At 42.4% G+C, this 21,733-nt stretch overlaps 1 protein-coding gene across 5 annotated transcripts in view; it reads right to left on the minus strand.

The window, feature by feature from the left end:
- NTM (neurotrimin) overlaps positions 1-21,733 on the minus strand; it is a 940,166-nt gene that overhangs the window by 155,508 nt on the left and 762,925 nt on the right. For all 5 annotated transcript variants that reach the window (XM_060605255.3, XM_060605261.3, XM_060605258.3 and 2 more), the window contains one exon: positions 13,998-14,230. In XM_060605255.3, the coding sequence (XP_060461238.1) occupies positions 13,998-14,230 (233 nt within the window). The remainder of the gene's footprint in view (positions 1-13,997; positions 14,231-21,733) is intronic.

Consider the following 21,733-nt stretch of genomic DNA (forward strand, 5'->3'; position numbering starts at 1 on the left):
CTGAAACAAAACATGGTACAGCCTTCTCCCCCCCACTTATTTATAAATACAAAACCCCAAAACTTTACCAAAGATGAAAACATTAAGTTTCTTTTACTTTCAACCTTAACCAGTCACACATTGAGAAGAATACATGTATCTTTGGAATAGGACCATCGAGAAAACTGAGCCCAGCCTACTCTTAGTGTGTGTGTACACCGATCTAGCCTCTACCAGCTGCTCTAATGTGCTATTTGTGTAACTTCTTAAGAAGAGAGGGAATCTCTCCAGGCCAAGGACACAGCATAACATGATACAAACCATGTTATTATTCTCTATCAGTGTCCCTGCCTCAAAACTCCCCCTCCAATTAACTCCCCATTCTGATGCCAAAGTCTTTTTTTTTAAATAGAACTCATGTAATTTCGTTGCTTCAAACTTTCCTCTGATTCCCCATTCCTCCATAGTGAAATCTGAACTTCTTGGGTTGCTGGAGAGTTGGTCCTCTCCTCAGAGAGACACTTGGGGCCACTTCCTCACAACTCATGTTTTGTCTGCAGCCTGCTATAAGGAGCAACCCACACTCAGGTCTCTCAGTTCCTTCCTGTGTTATTCCTTCAGTCTGCACCACTAGCTTCTTCTTTACTTTGCTAAGAAAATGCACCCTATTTAAAAAAAAAATATATTTATTTTTGAGAGACAGAGAGAGAGAGAGCAAGAATGGGGGGGAGGTAGAGAGAGAGGGAGACACAGAATCTGAAGCAGGCTCCAGGTTCTGAGCTGTCAGCACAGAGCCTGACACAAGGCTCAAACTCCCAACTTGTGAGATCATGACCTGAGCCGAAGTTGGATGCTTAACCAACCGAGCCACCCAGGTGCCCCAGAAAAATCCACCCTATTAAAGTTAGTTTAATGTCACCTGGTCTGAGAATCATTTTGGTAGAAATAACAGAAAAGTTCAGACTTTCTCACTCAAGCAAAGAGACAGAATAAACACTGGAGAAAAAATAAAAATAGATACATTTAACTTAATGGAAGTCTCTGCTTTTCAAGTTTTCATTCACATATTTATTCAATAGATATTTACTGAGTGCCTACTATGCACCAAACCCTGTTCTAGGCACTTGGGTACAACAGTGAACAAGGCAGGTCAACTCCCTGCTGTCGTGGAACTTGTGTTCTCCTGCAGTGAAACAGACAACAGATCTTAAACATGTAAATATTTATAATGTAATAAATGAAAACACATCAGAAAAGTCCCAGGGAGTAACTTGGGGAGGTGAGGAGTTCGCTGCCATACAGGTGGTCAGAGAGGCCTCTCCCGTACGGTGACCTTTGAGAGTAGAGCCCCAAGGGACACCTGTCATGGGGTGCCAGCATAGGAAGCTATAAAGGTCCGGACAGAGGTGTATCCCTGATTCAAGAACATCATGGAAATAGGTTAACAAAGAGTGTTTTAGGAGCATAGGTCAGAGAGATGTCAGGGGCCACACAGCATAGGACCTTTTAGGCCACATTTGGGTTTAGGATCATTTGGGTTCTACCCTGAATGATCTGACAAGCAACTGGAAGGACTGATCAGAAGATCAGAATCTGTAAAAGTGACAGCAGGGCCGTGCTTCCTTTGGATGCTTTAGTGGGGAGTCAGTTCTTCACCTCTTTAAGCTTCTGCTGGTTGCTGACATTCCTAGGCCCATAGCCACATCCATCCAGGCTTCAAGGCCAGCAACTTTGACTCTCTCTGGTTCATTTTCACGTTGCTTTCTCTTCTGTGTGTGTGTATCAAATTCCCCTTTGCTTCCTTCCTATAAGTATACATGTGACTATATTTAGGACCCACCTGGCTAATCCAGGACAATCTCCATATCTCAAACTCTTCCTCAAATCTGCAAAGATGTCATCATATAAGGTATCATTTACAATTCCAAGGATTAGAATCTGATACATTGGGGTGGCTCTTATTCAGCCTTCCATGGCCAGTCCCAACACAAAATGAATTGTTCTGCTTAATAATAAGAAAAGAAACTTTACAGGGGCGCCTGGGTGGCTCAGTCGGTTAAGCATCCGACTTCAGCTCAGGTCACGATCTCGCGGTCCATGGGTTCGAGCCCCGCGTCGGGCTCTGGGCTGATGGCTCAGAGCATGGAGCCTGCTTCCAATTCTGTGTCTCCCTTTCTCTCTGCCATTCCTCCCTTCGTTCTCTGTCTCTCTCTGTCTCAAAAATAAATAAACGTTATAAAAACAAAGAAAAAAAAGAAAAGAAACTTTACAGATCCACTCATTATCCAACCAGTAACCTCTGAGGCCCTATTAATTTCCAGACTTTTGAGACAAGGTGCAAAAAGAGATGGGCCCCTTGCCTTCAGGAGACTCATAGTCTACTGGCAAAACAGACATAGCCAAGTGATCAAACAAATGTCAAATTATAATTGTGCCGAGAAACACAAAGAATAGCATGGCTCTGAATCCTGGGGAAAGGGGAGGAGTTAATGCAAGACAGGCAGGTCTGAAAAAGCATCCCTAAAGAAATGACGTTCAAGTTCATGCTTGAAGGATAAATAGGATTTGCTGAGTGAAAAGAGGAAGAGAATGCAAGTCAGAGGAGAGGGAATGTAGAAAGGGCCCATGACCAGAAAGAACAAGATAAGTAAAATAAAATCAAATGAGCATGGGAGGCAGGAGCACAGCGTGAACCAGGAGTGGAGGAGGCTCATCCCAGGGACCTATAGGTCTTGATAAAAAAACTAGTTCTCTTATGTTAAGTCCTTGAGGTACCATCCAATACAGGTTAAAAAAAAATAACTCTGCCTGTGAGTGGAAAAAGGGTGGGTGATGGAGGGCTGAGTGGGTGTGTGAAAACTCACTAATTATTTTCCTTTTCATAGCCAGGATCTGAAATGCTATATTGTCCATTTCCAAACACTTCTCTTTGTGTGGCCTTCCCACACACTCACACCCTGCCCCCAAGCTTGGGAAGGCACCTGGCTCTCAGTTCTCAGTCCTGGGATTCCTGTGAATGGCTCAATCCTAGCAGCCCCTCCTTTCAAACTTTACCATCTGTCCCAACCCCCACCATATATCCTGATGGGAGGAACTGGTCTCTTTCGTCTTTGTATCTGTCTCAACCTGTATTTCTGTACTTCACTCATGGTGGTCTATTTACCATCTGTCCCAACCCCCACCATATATCCTGATGGGAGGAACTGGTCTCTTTCGTCTTTGTATCTGTCTCAACCTATATTTCCGTACTTCACTCATGGTGGTCTACATGTGCATGAAAGGGAAAAAAGAAAACCAAGATGTCTGATCTGCCTTTCTCAGGGGGGAAGAAAGGGCTAGGCTGGCTTGAGTCCTTGGAGTGTGGGGCAGTGTTAGTATGAGAACCCCTCTTTGAAATCTAGATTCAGAGCACAATGAGACCACAATAAAACAAGTCTAATTGAATTATGAGAGCAAAGGGGATGAGGGCAAGACAGCACAGGAACATCACCAGGCCAGAAGGTCAGAAAACCAGGAACACTGGAGTTCAACAGACAGAACAAGGGTGGGGAACGGGGATGTAATCCAAGCAGATTCTTGGGAAGGAGGACCCACACCAGCAACAGAACACAGATGCATCCTTGGTACAGAAGAGTGGGTCTGTTTAAAGAAATCAAAACAAGACAAATGGACACAAAAGCTTGGCAACATTTACTATTTATAAATAGTTACACAAATGAAGGATTTTAATATGAAAATGACATTTGGCAGCCTTTTATTTGGTAACTTTCTCCAAATTAGATTATGTGATATATCAAAATATTCCTACAAAGTGCATCTAATCTGAAATAGATTAAAGAAGTAGGTCATTCCTCCAGGTACTTATTGTCAAGATTCAGACTGGAATCCAGGATTCCTAAATCCTGAAATTTCCTTCTTCCTACTAAGCTATTCAATCCCCAATGGAGCCAACACCGGGTTCATTGTGCAGACTCCCAATTAATCACAGTAGAAAGCACTATTTGCCAAGTGAAAATCCTCTATTTTGAATTCTTAATCCCCCCACCAGCTGAGTTTACCACAAAGACATGAATATATAATTGAGACATAAAGAAAACATGCCACCAAATTAAACTGTCCTAATTTTAAATCAATAAATTCTTTCTCAAATGACATGAAATGAAGATCTCTCAAAAGAAAAACACTGTGCTCTGGCAACTCCAGGAGCATTTCACCACTGAGCCCATCTCCAGCGGAAACCAATTAGATTTTTACCATCAGACACTAATTTACCACAGATGATGTTCAGCAGGAATAGAGGTGTTAAGATATATGCCAAGTGGTGACTCCTGAAAGCCTAAGTTAGCCTGGATACATCTGAAAGTCTGAGACTCCTTCACCTGCATGCAGTGGGCTCTCAGGTACCCGTGAGAAGAGGCTGCTGGCAAGGAACCAGTCTCCCAGGTCCCAAAGGTGTGGGCCCCTTGCAGCTCACTTTTATCCTTAGCAGCATCCTTACCCTCTCTGGTAAAATCACCAAGAGGGGAGAGCAAAGAGTCTTAGTGTTGTGTACTCTACTTACTGGTGTACAGAGAAATGTAGCTTAACTTTACTATGGAAAAAGAATCATTGTTATAACTGCAATGTTTATACAACATACATTTTAGTGTTTTAAAAACTGACTTGCTGGTAGAAGAGGTTTCAGCAACATTCCCCCTTTGTATCTTTACCATGCAAGGGACAAAGAACTCGTTGGGTTTGTATATATTCCTTTATTCTGATACTTCTCTCTTCCTACTGAGGTTTATTTTATTTTATTTTTTTTAATTTTTTTTTCAACGTTTTTTATTTATTTTTGGGACAGAGAGAGACAGAGCATGAATGGGGGAGGGTCAGAGAGAGAGGGAGACACAGAATCGGAAACAGGCTCCAGGCTCCGAGCCATCAGCCCAGAGCCTGACGCCGGGCTCGAACTCACGGACCGCGAGATCGTGACCTGGCTGAAGTCGGACGCTTAACCGACTGCGCCACCCAGGCGCCCCTCCTACTGAGGTTTATTGACCCTGGTGCTTGTGATTTTCTATCCTACTGATAGACTTGTAGATATTCGTCCTTTTGCCAGAACAACTTTCTTCTTAACGGAACTTTCCTTGAGGAAGAAAAGTGATGCCTTCTCTCCTGACCTAAAAATTCCTATTCACCATTGAGGGGCTTGATGAAATGTAACCATGCAGTTTTGCCTAGTCTTGCAGATAAATTCAATTACTCCCTCTCAGTGTATTAAAAGCCTTTATATACATGAGCATCTTAACCTCTGTTACTGTAGAAGAGAGTTATTTGTAAGTATAGGGGTGCCTTCTGCTAGACAGGGCAGGAACTCTGAGTTGTTGTGTCCCCAGTGCCTAACTTCAAAATACTGGTAAATGGAATTGAAAAGTTTCAGTTGACATCTCTCAATCTGACAACAGATGGACTGAGACACATAGTCACCAACTTCTTCTCATGCCCTAAAAAGCTAGGTATTTCAATTTTAGCAAAAACTAAAGAATTGTTGGAGGCTTTTAAGTCTTTCAAGTACTTAAGAGTCCTCTGGCAACAGCCATGGTATTCAGATCCGTGATCCTGGCCTTGATAACACTTTCTAATGGCAAAACCTTTAGGAATGTTGTATGAGGAATGTTTCAAACATATTATGGGATTAGCCAGATCCATTATCAGTGGGTCATGAGACAATAAGGAGGCATCATGCAATCCTTAAGTAGGACTATTTGTCTCAAGTTCAGCTTGGACTACTGGAAGCTTCTCATGTGGGAATGAAGATATATAGGAATGTACTTTAAAAGGGCTACTCATTCAGATCTGATGTTTGTTTGCCCTTCTCCTCAAATAAAATGTATGTCTTATGTGGAGGCTGCAGGGATATATCAGATCCATGAGGAATCCCAACCACTATACTATTAGAATCCGAGGCAGCTCAGACTCTCTGGGATTAACCATGTCAGGGATAAGAATTCTGTGGTCGCTTAAAGACCCTCCTGCGGGAGCCCTAGCTGCTTACCTGGAGGGATGTTGTGTGACTCCTGTAAGTATTTTCAGTGAAGCAATAGGGTCAGGCTTCCTGAACTTTCTACTTCCTCAGAGCCATGAATGGTGTGAAGGGCTTGGACAGGGCAACCCTATTTTTATTTACTGATGTGACCAGGAAACACCAGGAGGCAAATGTCATGTTTTCCAAACTGATTCAAAAAGGGGAGGCCCCTCCCAGCCATTCCAGAAGGCACAGAAAATGCCATTATTAAACCAATATGACTTTCATTACAGCAATCTTCTCAGATTTCTTTAGTCTAAGAGACTCTTTCAGCCCATCCATTGTAAGTAACTGCATGAAGAAATTTAAGAACTCACCAGCTAGAACAGAAATGCTTCATTTGTATGCTGTCTAAATTCTGTAAATCAATTTCAGGTAAAATGCCCTACTTCCTTGTCATTCTCCAGGGTACTTTGAGGATCACTCTAATTTTGTGGTGGGATTTAATTTCCTGACTTTTTAAAAGTTCTGTTGAATTCAGATGCACAGTCTTATGATCAGACTGAATGTTCATGTTCATCCATTTCAGAGAGAGGAAAGATAATTTGGAAAACAGTTTGGGATGGCAAATGTGACCTATTGTCACACAGGGCTATTGAAACCCAAAGAACACAGATGTACTCAGAAGGTGACTTCTGTTGATTCAGAACTGGATGGTGATGTTTCCCTCCAAAACAGGCTGGGAAAGCTGCAGCCCAAATGAAAATTAGTTGGTACAAAGGTCTTCTCAATGCTATGGGATTCTTGCAGTGCCAGGAAGGCATGGTGCTTTCTAGGTGATGTGGCTGGAGAGACAGAAATCTTTGCTTTCAGTGTAAGGATTACACCACATTGTTCAGTTTGAAATGTTGTGCTTCAAATTTCCTTTTGTAGAGTTTCAGAGTGGGGTGGGGGTGGGGGGATGGTCTATGGGGCATAGGTGTCCAGAAATTAAAAGCTATTGTTCCTGTTACCTTAATCATAATAATGAGTTTGGTTTGACAAGGTCAATTAATTATTCAGGTTTGGAAAGCAGCACAATTATACATATCAGTGGGTAAGAGGAGAGGGCCCAGAACAGGAAGATAAAAGGTAAATGAAGGGCTTGTACCGCCCAAGCTCTATCTTTTTCAAGTTACCTGCCTGTACTATCTCCCTGGCCTAGGCCCTTTCTCTCTGGAATTCTAACACAGGGAATGACAACAACATTCTGGATTCTTTCTCTCATTTCTGCCCCATTCCAAAGACAGTGTTTCCTCCCTTTCGTGAGCTTCAGAGATGTTTGACTCCAAAAGGCAGGTAATTAACTATCAAACAATAGCAGGGATTTTCAGATTAATTCTGCTTAGCAAGAAACTGGAAAACTCATTTACACCAAACAAAAGGGAGGGGGTGATTAGATGTTCCAGTGACAAAAGAGAGACCTAGAAAGGGCCTTGGAAACTGATAGAGACCAAAAGTTTTATTAGTTATTATTATTTTTATTATTATCGCTATTAAAGTACTACCCCTGTTTTATGAGCACTATATGCTAACACTCGCATCATGCAGATGTGTCTCTGAATGAGATTAAAGCCCTTCAGGTGTATGACCCAGGCCTCTGTGTGTGGATGAAAAAGATCTTTGCTTATGTTCTGCAGACCACCAGGGTCACTGTGCTGTGCCATCATGCAAGGGTGCTTATGAAATGATGAGGGCTTTGAGATATCTTCCATATTGCCCTTAATTTAGCAAACAGTTCAGTCCCACAAAGTGTTTTATTCACTCTGTGCTCTCTATGATTCAGTCTCTTTCAAAGAACTATACAGACAGAGGTGGAGGTATTTTAGATACCCTGAGAAGCAGCAGGTTTAAGAGAGGAAACGGGTTAAAATATGCAGCTGGACTCCAGAAGCAGGCGCTTATTAATTACATTCACAAAGCAGAACACCTTAAGGTCAAGGGATGGAAATCATTAGACCCAAATTTCAATAAATCTAAAATGGATCTCCCTCACGCTGACCTATAAGATTGTGTTCTGGCTGCCCAAGTGAAAATACGTGGGTGGTATTTCTTACTTTTCACAAACTGGTATTGAATGGAGGATTCAAGCCATCTTAAAATTAAGAAGTCCAAAGATCTGAAGTGCTCCACAACACATGATGCTTTACCACATGAGGGTTTAGATGAGTTAGTATCAACCTGCCCTAGAGCACTCAGATAAAATCTCAATGTCCTGGCCCACTCCCCCACCAATTCCCACATGTAACCAACCCCCAAATTCTGTCTATTTTCCTTTGGATATATCTTCAGACTCTGGGCTTTCTACTCTGCCCCAGCTAACAGAGGAACTCCAGTCCTCTATCTTTATAATAATTCTCTCTTGTCTTAAAAGACCTCTGTCTTTTCCTATTTCCATGTTCTCTACAAAATCCAATTCTCTTTTCTATACCACAACGGGCCCCTCAAATCAATGAAACCCACCTTTCATTTACACGTGCTGGCCCATAATGGTACTCACATACAACACTGTCCAAAAGAACTTTCTAAGATGATAGAATATTCTTTCTATTTCTATACTACTTGATAGAGCAGCCACTGGTCATATGTGGCTACTGAAGCACCTGAGGTGACCAGTGTGATTGAAGAAGTAAATTTTAAATTTTATTTGGTTTTAGTCATTTAATTTTAAATAGCCACTGTGGTAGGTATGTACTTAATTCAGTTCTGTTCCCTCCCCCTTCTCACCACCAGCCCCTGCTGCCTTTTCCCTCATCCTCCTTCCATGCTGCCCCCTAGAGCCACTTTCTTAGTCAAAGTTGTCCTTTATTCCTGGCTTGCCTAGAAGACATGTCCCACTCGATCACCTGGACTCTCTGTGTACAACTACGATCCTGCTCCTTTCTCCATGTTGACCTTGGACAATGCAAATCAAAAGAACCATTACCTTTTTCCTGCAGACTGGTCTAACATTCTGGGCCATGGAGGCTGAGATCTTTGTGTTTTGATATTCACCCTTAACTCTGCCTGGTGCTTCTCATGACTTCACTTAATAGTTGTTCTCCCAACCCCCTATACTGACCACTACAGGGACCCTCTTCTGCAGCCCAGGCTAGACTGACCCAGTCCATGTTCTAGCTGCTTGACCAGCCTGGCCAAGACCTTAAGAAAATATCCCCAGTCCCAACAGCCTAGGGAAGATTTTGGAGCATTTAGGTAGCCCCAGAGCTATATTTATTAATTTAAAGTTTATTTGTTTTGCGAAAGACAGCAGGGGAGGGGCAGAGAGAGAGGGAGAGAGAGAGAGAATCTAAGCAGGCTCTGCACTGTGTGTGCAGTGCCTGATGTAGGGCTCGAACTCACAAACCATTGAGAGATCATGACCCAAGCTGAAATAAAGAGTTGCACACTAAACCAACAGAGCCACCCAGGTGCCCCATCCCTAGAGATGTCATTTAAAGAAAAACAAAACAAAATAGAAAGGGAAAATACAGTTCAACAGCAATATACAGAAGAGACGAACCCATAAAAAAAAAAAAAGAAAGGAAAGGATCTAAGCATTTCCCTTTTTCCTTTACCACAAGAATATGCAATGCTATCCACAGATTTAAAAACTATCCTAGTGGAAATGCACACATCTAGAACTTGCCACCAATAAAAGGTTGTCCTGAGGACAAGATGGACTGAAGATTATGTGCTCAGCTAAAGTTCTGGCAAACACGAACCAAGAAAAGGCCTCTAACCCTTCACCCCTGCTCTTGAGCTGAGACAGACCAGTGCTTAGCAGCATGGGGAAATCTGGCTACCACATAAAAGGACCAATCTGATTTCTATATATGTCATTTCTGAATTCTATTAAAATATATAATCAGATTACATGGGGGTAAGAGGACCCACATTGCAGGTGTTTCCAGGAGTGTCTGGAGCAGGTTCGTACCCCAGGATTCAGTCAACAGCAGCTATACTTCTAGAAACTGAATTCTTGGGGATGACTTGGGCAAACATCACAGAAGTCCATTTCCACCTGAATGGGAACTAACTCTTCAAAGGTGGCTTTTTGTTTATCTCCCTGTGCTAAGTGGTTGGGCAAGGTACCAGTAACCAGAGTTGTTTCTCAGTAATTATTTACCATATGAATAAATGAAAGTACTCATAAGTGCATAACAAAGGGCTGAAGTTCTGAAGCTCAGACACTTGCAAAGGTGGCTTCACTGCTGTCAGCAGGAACTCAAAAGATCCAGAACAAAGAACTGGTGGGGTACAAAGGGTATTTGATAACAAGAGGAAAGACATAATCCCAGACCTTAAGCAGCTCACATGATACTATGAAAATGTCATTACCTTCCTTCCACGTGTGTTTATTTTTATGTGAACCTGACTGCATATGCATAAGTACACACACTCATGGGCAGACCATCAGTTCAGTTCTTCCTGCTGCTGCTAGCTTGTGTGTGTGCGTCTGTGCGTCTGTGTGTGTCTGTGAGTGTTTAATGATTGTAATACCATTCTGAAAACTTAATATGTCTGACTTTCATTCCAGCAGTGTTCTGTTCAGGGTTGAATAGCAACTTCAACAAAATCCAGACAGTCAGCTCCTGCTAGGGGAATTAGGGTTTATGTTCACTACAATAAGTGATCCCAAGATAAATATATTTCTTTCTTTTTTTTTTTTTTTTAATCCTGGATGGTGATGTATCCTCTTTCCAATACAGAAATGGGGGAGTCTGGCTCTATTTAGTTTGTCTGATTGCTTCTAGGAGGGGGGACAGGTTGTCTCTGAAAAACTATGGTCCACTATTCATTAAAGTGTCAATAATGCTCAGCCCAGGCATATCGACACCGGATTAGCTTGGGCTGAGTCTGTGTACAAGACCAGTGCCTTTTTTAACCTAGCTTGTTTCCAAATCAATACACCCATCAGCATTCGAAAATTAGCCCAAGATTAGATTCCAATACTTGAGGTGGTGTGTCATGCTAAGAGGCCACCTAGCCAAGTCACAGATGTAAACACCTAGCTGGGGATTAGACATTTTCCATTAGTGTGGACATGAGTGAAGATTGATGTAGACCCCTTCACCTCACCTCTCCTATGTCTCCACCCGTACACGCACTCCACTTTCTGTCTTTGAGCCTGTATAAGACCTCTGGACTGTAAGCTCAGCCATTTGCTTCAAAAAGTAGTTATTAAATGTGCACTTTGGATAAGGTACTCTCCCAGGTATTTAGGGCAGAAGTGTGTGGGTGGGTGTGTTGGGGGGGAGGGAGAGCTTAAGGAAAACAAATGACAAAAACATGGTCATTATTTTCAGAGAGGTTTCAGCATTTTTCACTATTCCTTCCATTTTCCAGGTCCATAAAGGTCCTACTCCATAAAGCGAATGTCTGTACTAGTGGGCATTTCCTGATTTCTCTTGCCATTGCTGGGTATCCTGCTCTTGACAATACATGTGTACAGGTGGGGATGCAAGGGGAGCATGGTTTCAGGGAGGGGTTTCAGAAGCACCCTTTGGCAGAGATTACAGATGGTGACCCTGGAGCAGTTGCCGGGCCTCCTCATCGAATATGATTTTCAAACTTTTTTTTTTTTTTTGCCAACTATCCACCATAATAAAAATGTATTTTATATTAAAAACTTACACACCCTGAAACAAAAATCTTATATAATGATACTTATTCTGCTGTTTGTAAGACACTGATACCTTCTATGAAATTCCATTTCCTTTAAAAAAAATGCTGCTTGCATCCAGCCGTTTGAAAAAGATTCATTTGGAGAACCAATAATAGAAAAAGCCATCGCAATTTCTTTTTAGAAGAGAGAAAAATAAGTAAGAACAACGTGGTGTGGCCAAGCTCTGCCCCGGCAGGAAGGACGCTGCTGTCCTGGCAGCCCCTGCCCAGGGCCAGTGTCACAGTGCCCTTGGGTGGTTGTGTCTCATGCCCACTCGCGTCGCCTCACCCTTCAACTGCGCATGGCCACAGCCCAGGGTGGGCAGCCTCCTGCCTTCTCACAGCTAGGGTTCCCATCATACCTCTAGCTCCTTTGTGTTCTTCCTTCTCCAGTCACTTTCCTGCCCTTGTTTACTGACCAAGTCCATCCCCTTTCCTTGGGCTCCCTGACAAGAGAGTGGCAGGAGGTGCCTCCCCAAGAAGAGCTTCTTGCCCCAAATGGCATTCAGCTGTATGGAGGGAACTGAAAATCGAACTGGGAAAGAAACTCCAGCGGAAGGGCCAGGCAACAATAGCCAAATTATGGAAAGAGCCTAAATGTCCATCAACTGATGAATGGATAAAGAAATTGTGGTTTATATACAGAATGGAATACTACGTGGCAATGAGAAAGAATGAAATATGGCCTTTTGTAGCAACGTGGATGGAACTGGAGAGTGTGATGCTAAGTGAAATAAGCCATACAGAGAAAGACAGATACCATATAGTTTCACTCTTATATGGATCCTGAGAAACTTAACAGAAACCCATGGGGGAGGGGAAGGAAAAAAAAAAAAAAGAGGTTAGAGTGGGAGAGAGCCAAAGCATAAGAGACTGTTAAAAACTGAGAACAAACTGAGGGTTGATGGGGGTTGGGAGGGAGGGGAGGGTGGGTGAGGGGTATTGAGGGGGACACCTTTTGGGATGAGCACTGGGTGTTGTATGGAAACCAATTTGACAATAAATTTCATATATTGGAAAAAAAAAAAAAAAAAAAAAAAGAAGGGCCAGGCTACACTGCTCAGGGCTTAAGCTTCTGAGATCATAGAATGAGGAATTTGGCCCACTGTAAAAGAATTTTAAAAAGCTAAAATGCAATATCAGTATTTAAAGATATATTAATGATGGGGCACCTGGGTAGCTCAGTTGATTAGTGTCTGACTTCAGCTCAGGTCATGATCTCATGGTTCATGGGTTCAAGCCCCAGGTCGGGCTCTATGCTGACAGCTCGGAGCCTGAAGCCTGCTTTGGATTCTGTATCTCCCTCTGTCTCCACTATCTCCCACTTGTTCTCTCTCTCTCTCTCTTCAAAAATATATAAAAAATATTTTTAATAAAAATATATTAATAGCTAAAACTTCAACAGCACTGTAAACCTGTTTCTAAGTGTTATGTAAAGTGTAGTCCTCAGCAAGCTGCTCACAACATTGATTCCATTTTACAGAAGGAAAGCCTGAAGCCCAGTTAGTAACTTGATCTGAGTCTCACAGCCATAAAGAGGCCAAGTCTGGTTCTGAGCTCTTACTCCCTAATTAAGAGCTGCCCACCATGGTAAAGTGTCATGTGAATGCCCCAGGGTCAGTTCTGCTTCATGGGGAATAGGTAGGCATCATTCCCAGGGCCTGAAAAACTCATCCAGAGCAGAACCAAGAGAGATGCAAAACCAGAACATTGACATAGGCCTAAAAATCTGGGGGCAGGAACTTGGGGTGCCACCTAACACAGTGAATCAGATGCAGGTTATTAAAAGGGAGATGTGGCATCAGAAACCCAGGGCTGGGAGATGAGAGACAAGGCAAGCTGGAGACAATGGAGGTGGCTGTGAAGGACACGTCTCAGGTGGGCATTCAGAGTGTGGGTGATGGACTCTGCTTTCTTGAAGGCTGCTCCAGGGTATGGCACATGTGAAGTGCCAGAAGAGCTAAAACACTGGTCTTAAAATAAAGCAGGCCTAGAACTGGATGGAACCAAAAAAAAAAAAAAAAAAAAAAAAAAAAAAAAAAAAACCTAAGGGAAGAAAAAAAGCCAAGGAAAGCAATAATTAGAAGATAATTTTCTGAGAAGATATATTATTGGAACAAAAACAAAAACAAAAAAATCCTAGTCCTATTCAACACTAAAACTTACTTCAAAATTCAGCTTCTAACCACAAACTGACAGTTAGTTGTCCTGTTGTCCTGGCCAGATGGAACAAACTGAATGTATCTCTGCTGGAGATCACAGAAAAAGTGTTCAACACAGGCTCTCCCAGCCATCCATCCAGACCATCCAGCCAAGCGATGCCTACCTTGCACAATGAGGTGGACCCTTGAGGTCTTTGGGTGGTTGTCCGTCTGCACAGAGCACGTGTATGGGCCCTCGTCATAAACATCCACGTTCTGGATCTCGATGCTGTACTGGGTTTGAGTGTTGCTCAGGAGGACCACACGTGGGTCCAGGCACCACTTGTCATTCCCAGCGTAGAGGATGGTGCTGCGGTTTAGCCAAGCCACCCGGGTGACCCGGTTGTCAATTGTGCACCTGGAGGGAAGACCAGACGGTTAAGTCCAGGGATCAGAGAGAAATGGGAACCATCACATACGCATATCTTGCTTGATTTGTCATGGTTGGCATTTTCTGGGACGGGGAAACAGAAGTCTTATAAGATTATTGTCTCAGAACACTATCTGAGATTTCTGGGCCTTGAACAGCCCAGTGCTTCTTAAACCACCTGAGCACAAGCCTACTTCAGTAGTCATTACTATTCAATAGTTACAACTGGAGGCATCTTCCACACCCAGAGTGGCTAGGCCCTTTGAGCACCATAGCTTGCCCTTTGCTTAAGGATTCCCATGATGTAGGCATCTGGGGAGTACTAAGTCATCCAATATTTATAACAACCCTATGAGCAAGGTTCTGTTGGTAAAAGGAATGGAAGAACAAAGAAACTAAATATTTCTCCCAAGTCACACAGATAATATATGCCAGATCAGAGACCTAGATTTTGACTCCTAAACATTATCTCAGAATAGTGAATTCTAACAGAAGGCTTCTGATGTCAAAACTAAATATGGACCACCACCATTGCTATTCATCTTCATTATACCCAGGGGCAGAAATGTTCAATTACTGTGAGACTAAAGACATTTTCTAAAATCTCAAAACTGTTTGCACATGTAAAAATAGATTTTGTCTTTTTTATTTTTGCATCTGGAGTCCCCAAATTGTGGAAGCTCCCTTCCCTTTCCTTACATTTTCAAATTTTCCAGCTTCTCTCGCCAAGTCCTAATCACATCTCTCTGTCTGTATTCATTTCCTTCTCTCAATACACCAAGTATGTTCTATGGCCTTGGGCAAAATTCACAAATAGTGTCCTGATCCTAACTATAATGCTGGAAATAGCAATGTAGCTCAGTATGTATAATGATGCCTCAAATTTATATATTCCTTTGCAGTGTACAAAAAGCTTTTACATCCACACTGTCTCTTTTGATTCTTGCAGCAAATCTGTGAAGTAGATGATCTTACCCATTGTCTACTTTAAAGATCAGGACTCCACTATTTGGAAGGGTCTGGTGACTTGCCCAGGTTAGAGAGCTAGGAAGTGACAAACCTCTCAGCCAGGTCATCTAATTCCTGGTCCCGTGGTCTCCTCAGAATGTTCAAGGGAAGGGAGAGTTCAGTGGGGAAGGATGATTGCTTCCGCTGAATTCTCAAAAAAAACTAAGAATTGCCACTGAGCACACCAGCTTCCCCGGGTGGTCCTCTCAAGATGAGATATCCTGTACCGTGCATCCTTTCTGCTTGTACTTGTGTAAATGTCACAGGATCATTGCAGGGCCACTCAGGCACAGGTGGGGAGCCTTGCTGAAAGTGCCTGTGGGGAAAGCTGCTCAACTAGAAACACCTTTGCTCTGGTGTCCGGCAAGTTCTATGTTGTTCATTGTGTTTTCTAGACAATGCAGGTTGTAAATGATGGAAGATCTTACCTACCAGGGAAGATCAAGGGAATATTTCTGGAATTGGACATGGGTCACTTGCATCACAATTGCATGAGGGATTTGTTCCAGGTTTTTAGTCTCACCTCCTATCCTACTGATTCAGGCTTTGGGTATCCAGAAATAAGAATTCTAACAACATTCCAGTTGGGTAATATCCCTACCAAAGTTTGAAAAACACTGGTATGGAGCCATGTGTCCAGGACTAGCTACATAATTTGGGGGGCTTCGTACAAAATGAAAACACAGAGCTCTTTGTTTAAGAATTATTAAGAATTTGAAGAAACTGAGAACAGAGAATTTAACCATATGCAGGGTCCTTCTGAATGCAGGGCTATGTGTGAATAAATACATACCCTAAGTTGATCTCAGACTTTATTGTGCTTATGACGCTTCTTGGGATCTTATTAAAACGTACATTCTGATTTGGTAGGCCTGGAGGTGGGCGGTTCTTGAACTTTTAGTTCTGAACTTTTAGTGGTCTCCCAAATAATGCCAATGCTGATGGCTCTAGAGCATTTCTTAAGTTGAATATATCTAGTGGTGAAACATATGTACACTAGGGTTGGGGAAGCACTCAGCTAAGCACCTCACTATGTGAAAGTGTGGTCAGAAACCCAGCAGATCATCATCCCTTGGGAGCTTGGTAGAAATGCAGAGACTTTGCCCCTCCCTCAGATGCAACTAATGAGAATGTGCATTTTAGTAAGATAACACATGTGAAGTTTGGGCTGGTCTAGAATGCACTTCAAGACTTCCTTTGGCTTTGATGACAATACCTAGAATACTCTGAGAGCAAATGAGAGGTGGAGAAGCATGGCCAACAAGGAAGTGCCTGATGCCATCCCCTCCCTTAGGTTCCCTGCAGACATTCCTGATGTTCTTCCTCTCAGGTTGCCTCCCTTGAAATGTGGATTTGGAACCACAGTGTTTTGAAATCCCTGAAGAACAACACACTCCACAGGATACTTTACTAGTAATACACCTGGGATGTTATGTGTCTTAATTACCTTAAGAGTGGTCCTTGCTCTACATTTTGCTTGGATCCAAAGCAGAGAAATAGACTTTCATATTCATGGCTAATATTTACTGAACACATATTATTGTATACTCGGTGCTATGGAAGCCTATTATATAGATTACTTTATCATCTCAAAAACCTGGTAGATTCACTTATTAATTCCAGTTTACAAATGGAGTTAAATTGAGTTAAAAAATATCCAGATTGAAAAAAAAAAATACCTGAATTTAGTAGAATAACAGTGGTATTAAGCTTCAGACCCAGAATTCAGACCTAGTTTTATTTGTTTTCAAATTTGGTGTTCTTGAATGTCCTCATAAGCCCTCATAAGCACATATATATATATATATATATATATATATATATATGCCCTATATAACATTTAAATTCAATGTGCAATAGAATCAGCAGCAAACCCTGATAAAATACAGATTGCTGGGCCCCTCCCTGGTCTGGAGACCACATTTTTGAAAGCCATTAATTTAGACATCTGGTTTCTGGTGAAATGAGAGCTGCAGAGTGAGTAGGCACTAGGAAATGACCCTTGTTTGAAACAGTTTTCCATTACTTTAAAGGAGAGAACTTCCTTGCAACCAATCTGCTCTGGAAAGCCAAAGAGTCCTAGTTAGTTTCTCCTCTAGCAACTAAAATTTGACCAGACACCAGGTGAATGGTCAGCCGTGGTGCAGGAAATTCTGATCAGCAACCTCTGCACAGCTTGAATAATTGTTTTTGATGCCCGCAATGGGGCATCTCACAGCCTCTCTGAGATGAATCCTAGAGGACAGTCGTGGGCTTCCTGTGAGTGTCTAATTATTGGAAATTGACTGAAACGAAGCAGTCTCACTACACCGCACTGTGCGTACAGGGCCAAAGATGTTCATTTGCAGATACACTAATGCTCTGAACACAGCCAATTTCCAGCACGGTTATGCGGCCCCTGTGATATACTACACTGAAAAGCTGGCATAGCTTCAGCTGTGGTTTTGGGCACATCCAAGGTCATGTTTAGATGTCCAAACTGTCACTGCTGGATATCAGTCTTGCTGAGTCTCCACGGCATTAATGCTGGCTTCTGCAGAGATGGATCACAAAGGTAACTTGGCAGACAACTACAGTCACCTCCTCATACCTGTCCCCATCTATCCGTCTCATTTATCGAATCTTCACAACAATGCAGAGGAGACAATTCTCCCAGGTTAAAAAAAAAAAAAAAAAGAAAAGCAAGCATAATTGCTCCCTCAGTCAGAATGCTCTGGTTGGGGGGGGTTGGTAGAAGACTGGGGTGGAAAATTCCATCAACTGGTTCCCTTTTTGCAGAGATGGTCCTTTACAAAGATCTACAAAAGACTTTTCAAACACATCACGATATTTCATGTCCTTCAGGAAGGTAATTAACCGTATGATTAAAGGTAGGGAAGGCTTCAAACTCAACTCTCCCTAATCCAGGCAAGTACAGATGGCAACGACCACTTGTTATCAGGAAATGGTCACAGGTCAGGATAAGACAGGCCAGGAAGGGAGATGCAGAGACAGAAAGAGTTGAAAGTACCCTGCCTAAACCTTGATAGACTCTCTCCTTTCTCCCTGCATTCTTGAGATATGCTAAGCTCCCAACCTGAGCATCCTTTCCACCATCCTGGCAGACATACGAAGAGAAACAACATCTATAGACCTAAGCTTTCTGAATGGATCCCTGGAACTCCCAATTCCCCACCTTCAAACATCTATCTCTCAATTCTGAAATCTCCAGTCTTCTAGCTTTAATGCTGCCATCACTTATTTCCATCCCCCAGCCCTCTGGCCAGTGGCCATCAGCATTCAGTGTTTGTGTGAATGGCCTTCCTTTCCTACCAGGCCTGTGAACCTCCTGGTTTCCTACAGATAGCCCATGGCCTGACCTATGAGATATCCTGGCAGGATCCAAACAGACAGACAGAGCCTGGGAAAGATGCTTGTTTATTATTTCACTGATGAGCCAGTGTCCTTCACAGTCTATGTGTCTATCTGCACCCTACTCCTTTCCTTGGAGAAATTTCTTTATAAAAAGAGCAGACCTGATCTTTTTGAATACAGAAAATCCAGGGTGTGTGGCCTGCATGGATTGGGAATGTATTTTCTTTGATGATGAAAATGTTCACATATAGTTGAGTAGAAGATCAGACATACATGCCTTTGCTGTACCTTGCACCTGAGCACAGTGTATGGCAGGGAAAGCTGTCATACCTGTCATTTTCTGTAGTTGCAACAATTGTGCCAAAGCTCCAAAAATACAGCCCTCTATGTCCTTAATCTCTTGCTGATGAATAGTGGCTTTATTACACTTGCTGCATTTATACATAGAGTAACAGCAAACAATGATTAAGCAAGCCCAGGATGAGGGGCTGCAGAGATAGAATCATAAGAGTGTGGATTCAGGGTCTCAAGCTACTTTAGGATCTGAAAGGAAATGAGAAAGAGAAAGGCAGACAGAGAGTGTATGTCTAGAAATTGTAAGAAAAATAGAGCAAAAGTATCTTCTTGGAATCTTCTAAGGAGAAAGAGAGCACTGAAATAAAGAGAAGGATTATTGCAGAAAGAGAGAAAAATCCAGGCTTGGCCTTTCTTAAACACACCCGCCTGAAGATCTGAGGACTATAATGGATCCAGACAGTGGGTAATCCAACCATTCCTTCTATCAAATGGCCCTTTAACTGCTTTTGAAAAGCAACACATCTTAAGCAACGCTTGAGACTACAGTGAAATAAGAGCTTCCGCCCTTCACAGCACCTGGTCACAATCTCCTCTTATTGCACAGAAATGCTCCAGCTGCCCCTAAGTTTGGTTCCTCTGAGCTTTTGGCTTGTGCCCCACCCCTAACTACAAGCTTCACAGAGAATCATTACAATGTGGACAGCTGAGAAATACCGACACCCAGCCCCATGGAGTTTGCATGTGTGTCTTCCAGATCTGTTCCTGGGGGAAAACCAACAGGCAAAGCAAGATGCTTTATCACCAACCTGATGAAAATTCAGACATCACTGGTACCTTAGCCTTTTATTGTAGGAGAAGACTTCCTTAGTAGGGTTGCTCATTTTGACTCTACTGGAGTCTAAGTTCAGGTTGATATTTATAAAATTATCTTGGGCTATACAGAGACAAAAACACTGAACTTAACACTCCATTTACACAGGACTTGAATCCGTCAATTACTACTGTTTTTTGTTTAACACTGAAAAGAAAAACAGATATGGGCTATAACATCTTTCTTAGTTATGAAAATGACAACACTGCCCATTCCTGGGTAGAGACAGAAGTCCTAGGAGAAGGACCAGGGATGAATTCTAGCTTGCACATGCTACCCTGGGATCCCACACTGCTGGAGGGTAGCTATGGTCTGAGGGTGGGTGGGAAGAGCCATGAGAACAGGCTGTGAAGTCAGACTGCAGAAATCATAGTCCCGGCTCTGTGCTTGCCAAGTCTCAGTAAGTTTCATTTCACTCATCTGCAATGGAAATAACATTTCCTCCTGCATGGGGTTAATGAAAAGATTAAATGGACCCATGCATCTAAATGCATTCCTTTGCACTTAGAAACTCAACAAACAATGTGATTATACAATGTTATACACACTGCTTTCTCGTCTTCCATGTAATGTTGCAACACTGATTAAAAGGTAAGTTCTTGAAAGCAACGGCCATGCCTTATTTTTCTCATGTACCCTAGTAAGCATTCAATAAATATCTGTTGACTGATTAATTTTTGTTTAAGATCACTCATCTATCACAATCTCTTCAGAAGTAAAAGATCATGGAGACTGTGTCCAGGAAAGGCCCAGGTTGTGAGGATAACTACTCTGCCCATCATTTATAATGAATTTATAATGCAAAATGCAGACACCACCCTCGATGCAGTGGAGGCCCTTCCATTTCACTAATGTCTTGAAGATGAATCCAGAAGGCTTGGCTTTGTAGACCTCCAAGAAGTGTTCTACATAAGCACCCCTATCCACCTAAGTCAAAGAAAGTAGCATCACCTCAAAACAAACTGCTGAGTGAGGTGGGCCATGACTTGTCTGAAATGAATGGCACAAGATTTTGATTTGTTCTAATGATAAAAACCCAGTGCAAACTCAAATATTGAAGAAGGCTTGGAACTGCTTATCTAGTCACATCACATTTGTAAGCCATTGTTCCCACAACCCACTTCCTTACTCGATAACTGTCACATGCATGCAACACTGTGGGCTATGAGTCATCTTGATCATGTCATACAACCACAGAAGAAATCAATGGAGTTTTTTTTTCCATAGGTGACCAAAGTCAGGCATCCAAAAAGTTATTATTATTATTATTATTATTATTATTACCTTTCCTTTCCCTAACATATACAAAATTGTCTAAACCTAGAGGAGGGTCTCTTGAACTCCTTGGTGGAAACCAACATTTCCTAAGGGAGAGAACCCAGAAGTGCTGAGGGAAAAGTTCAGTGGAGATTCACTCTGGACTTTATCTGCCATTTGACCTTGGGGTCCAGTGAATGATCTCCTGCAAAGCCTCACCTAATTTCCCACTGCTTTAGGCAAGATGTGTGTCTGGTATTTGGACTACTTCTCACTGTTACCTGAGTGTTCTATTCACTTGTAGGATTCAGTAACCCACTGTTTTTAGAATGCCCTTCTTCACTGTGTGGTAAACAAATTCCTATCCCCTATCAAGGCCAATTTTAAATATGATTTTGTGTCCCCACTGCCTATCATTTGCAAAAATGTTTAATCCCCTATGACTGATCTCCACACATCCCTTGGTTACTTTCAGGGCAATTTGGATCTTGTGAGAGTTGGGGTGGCCATTAAGGTTAGAAGGAGGTGCTCAATAGAAGAGGGCAAGCATAGTCTTTCAGGCAGCAGGAAGAGAATGAGCAAAGTACAATGAAGCTGTAAAAAAACTCCTGGCATGTAGGGGTGCCTAGGTGGTTCAGTTGGTTAAGCATCCTACTCCTGATTTCAGCTCAGGTCATGACCTCACGGTTTGTGGGGTCAGGCTC

This window comes from Panthera onca, chromosome D1 (genome assembly GCF_046562875.1).
Source record: "Panthera onca isolate mPanOnc1 chromosome D1, mPanOnc1 haplotype 2, whole genome shotgun sequence".
Taxonomy (NCBI): Eukaryota; Metazoa; Chordata; class Mammalia; order Carnivora; family Felidae; genus Panthera; species Panthera onca.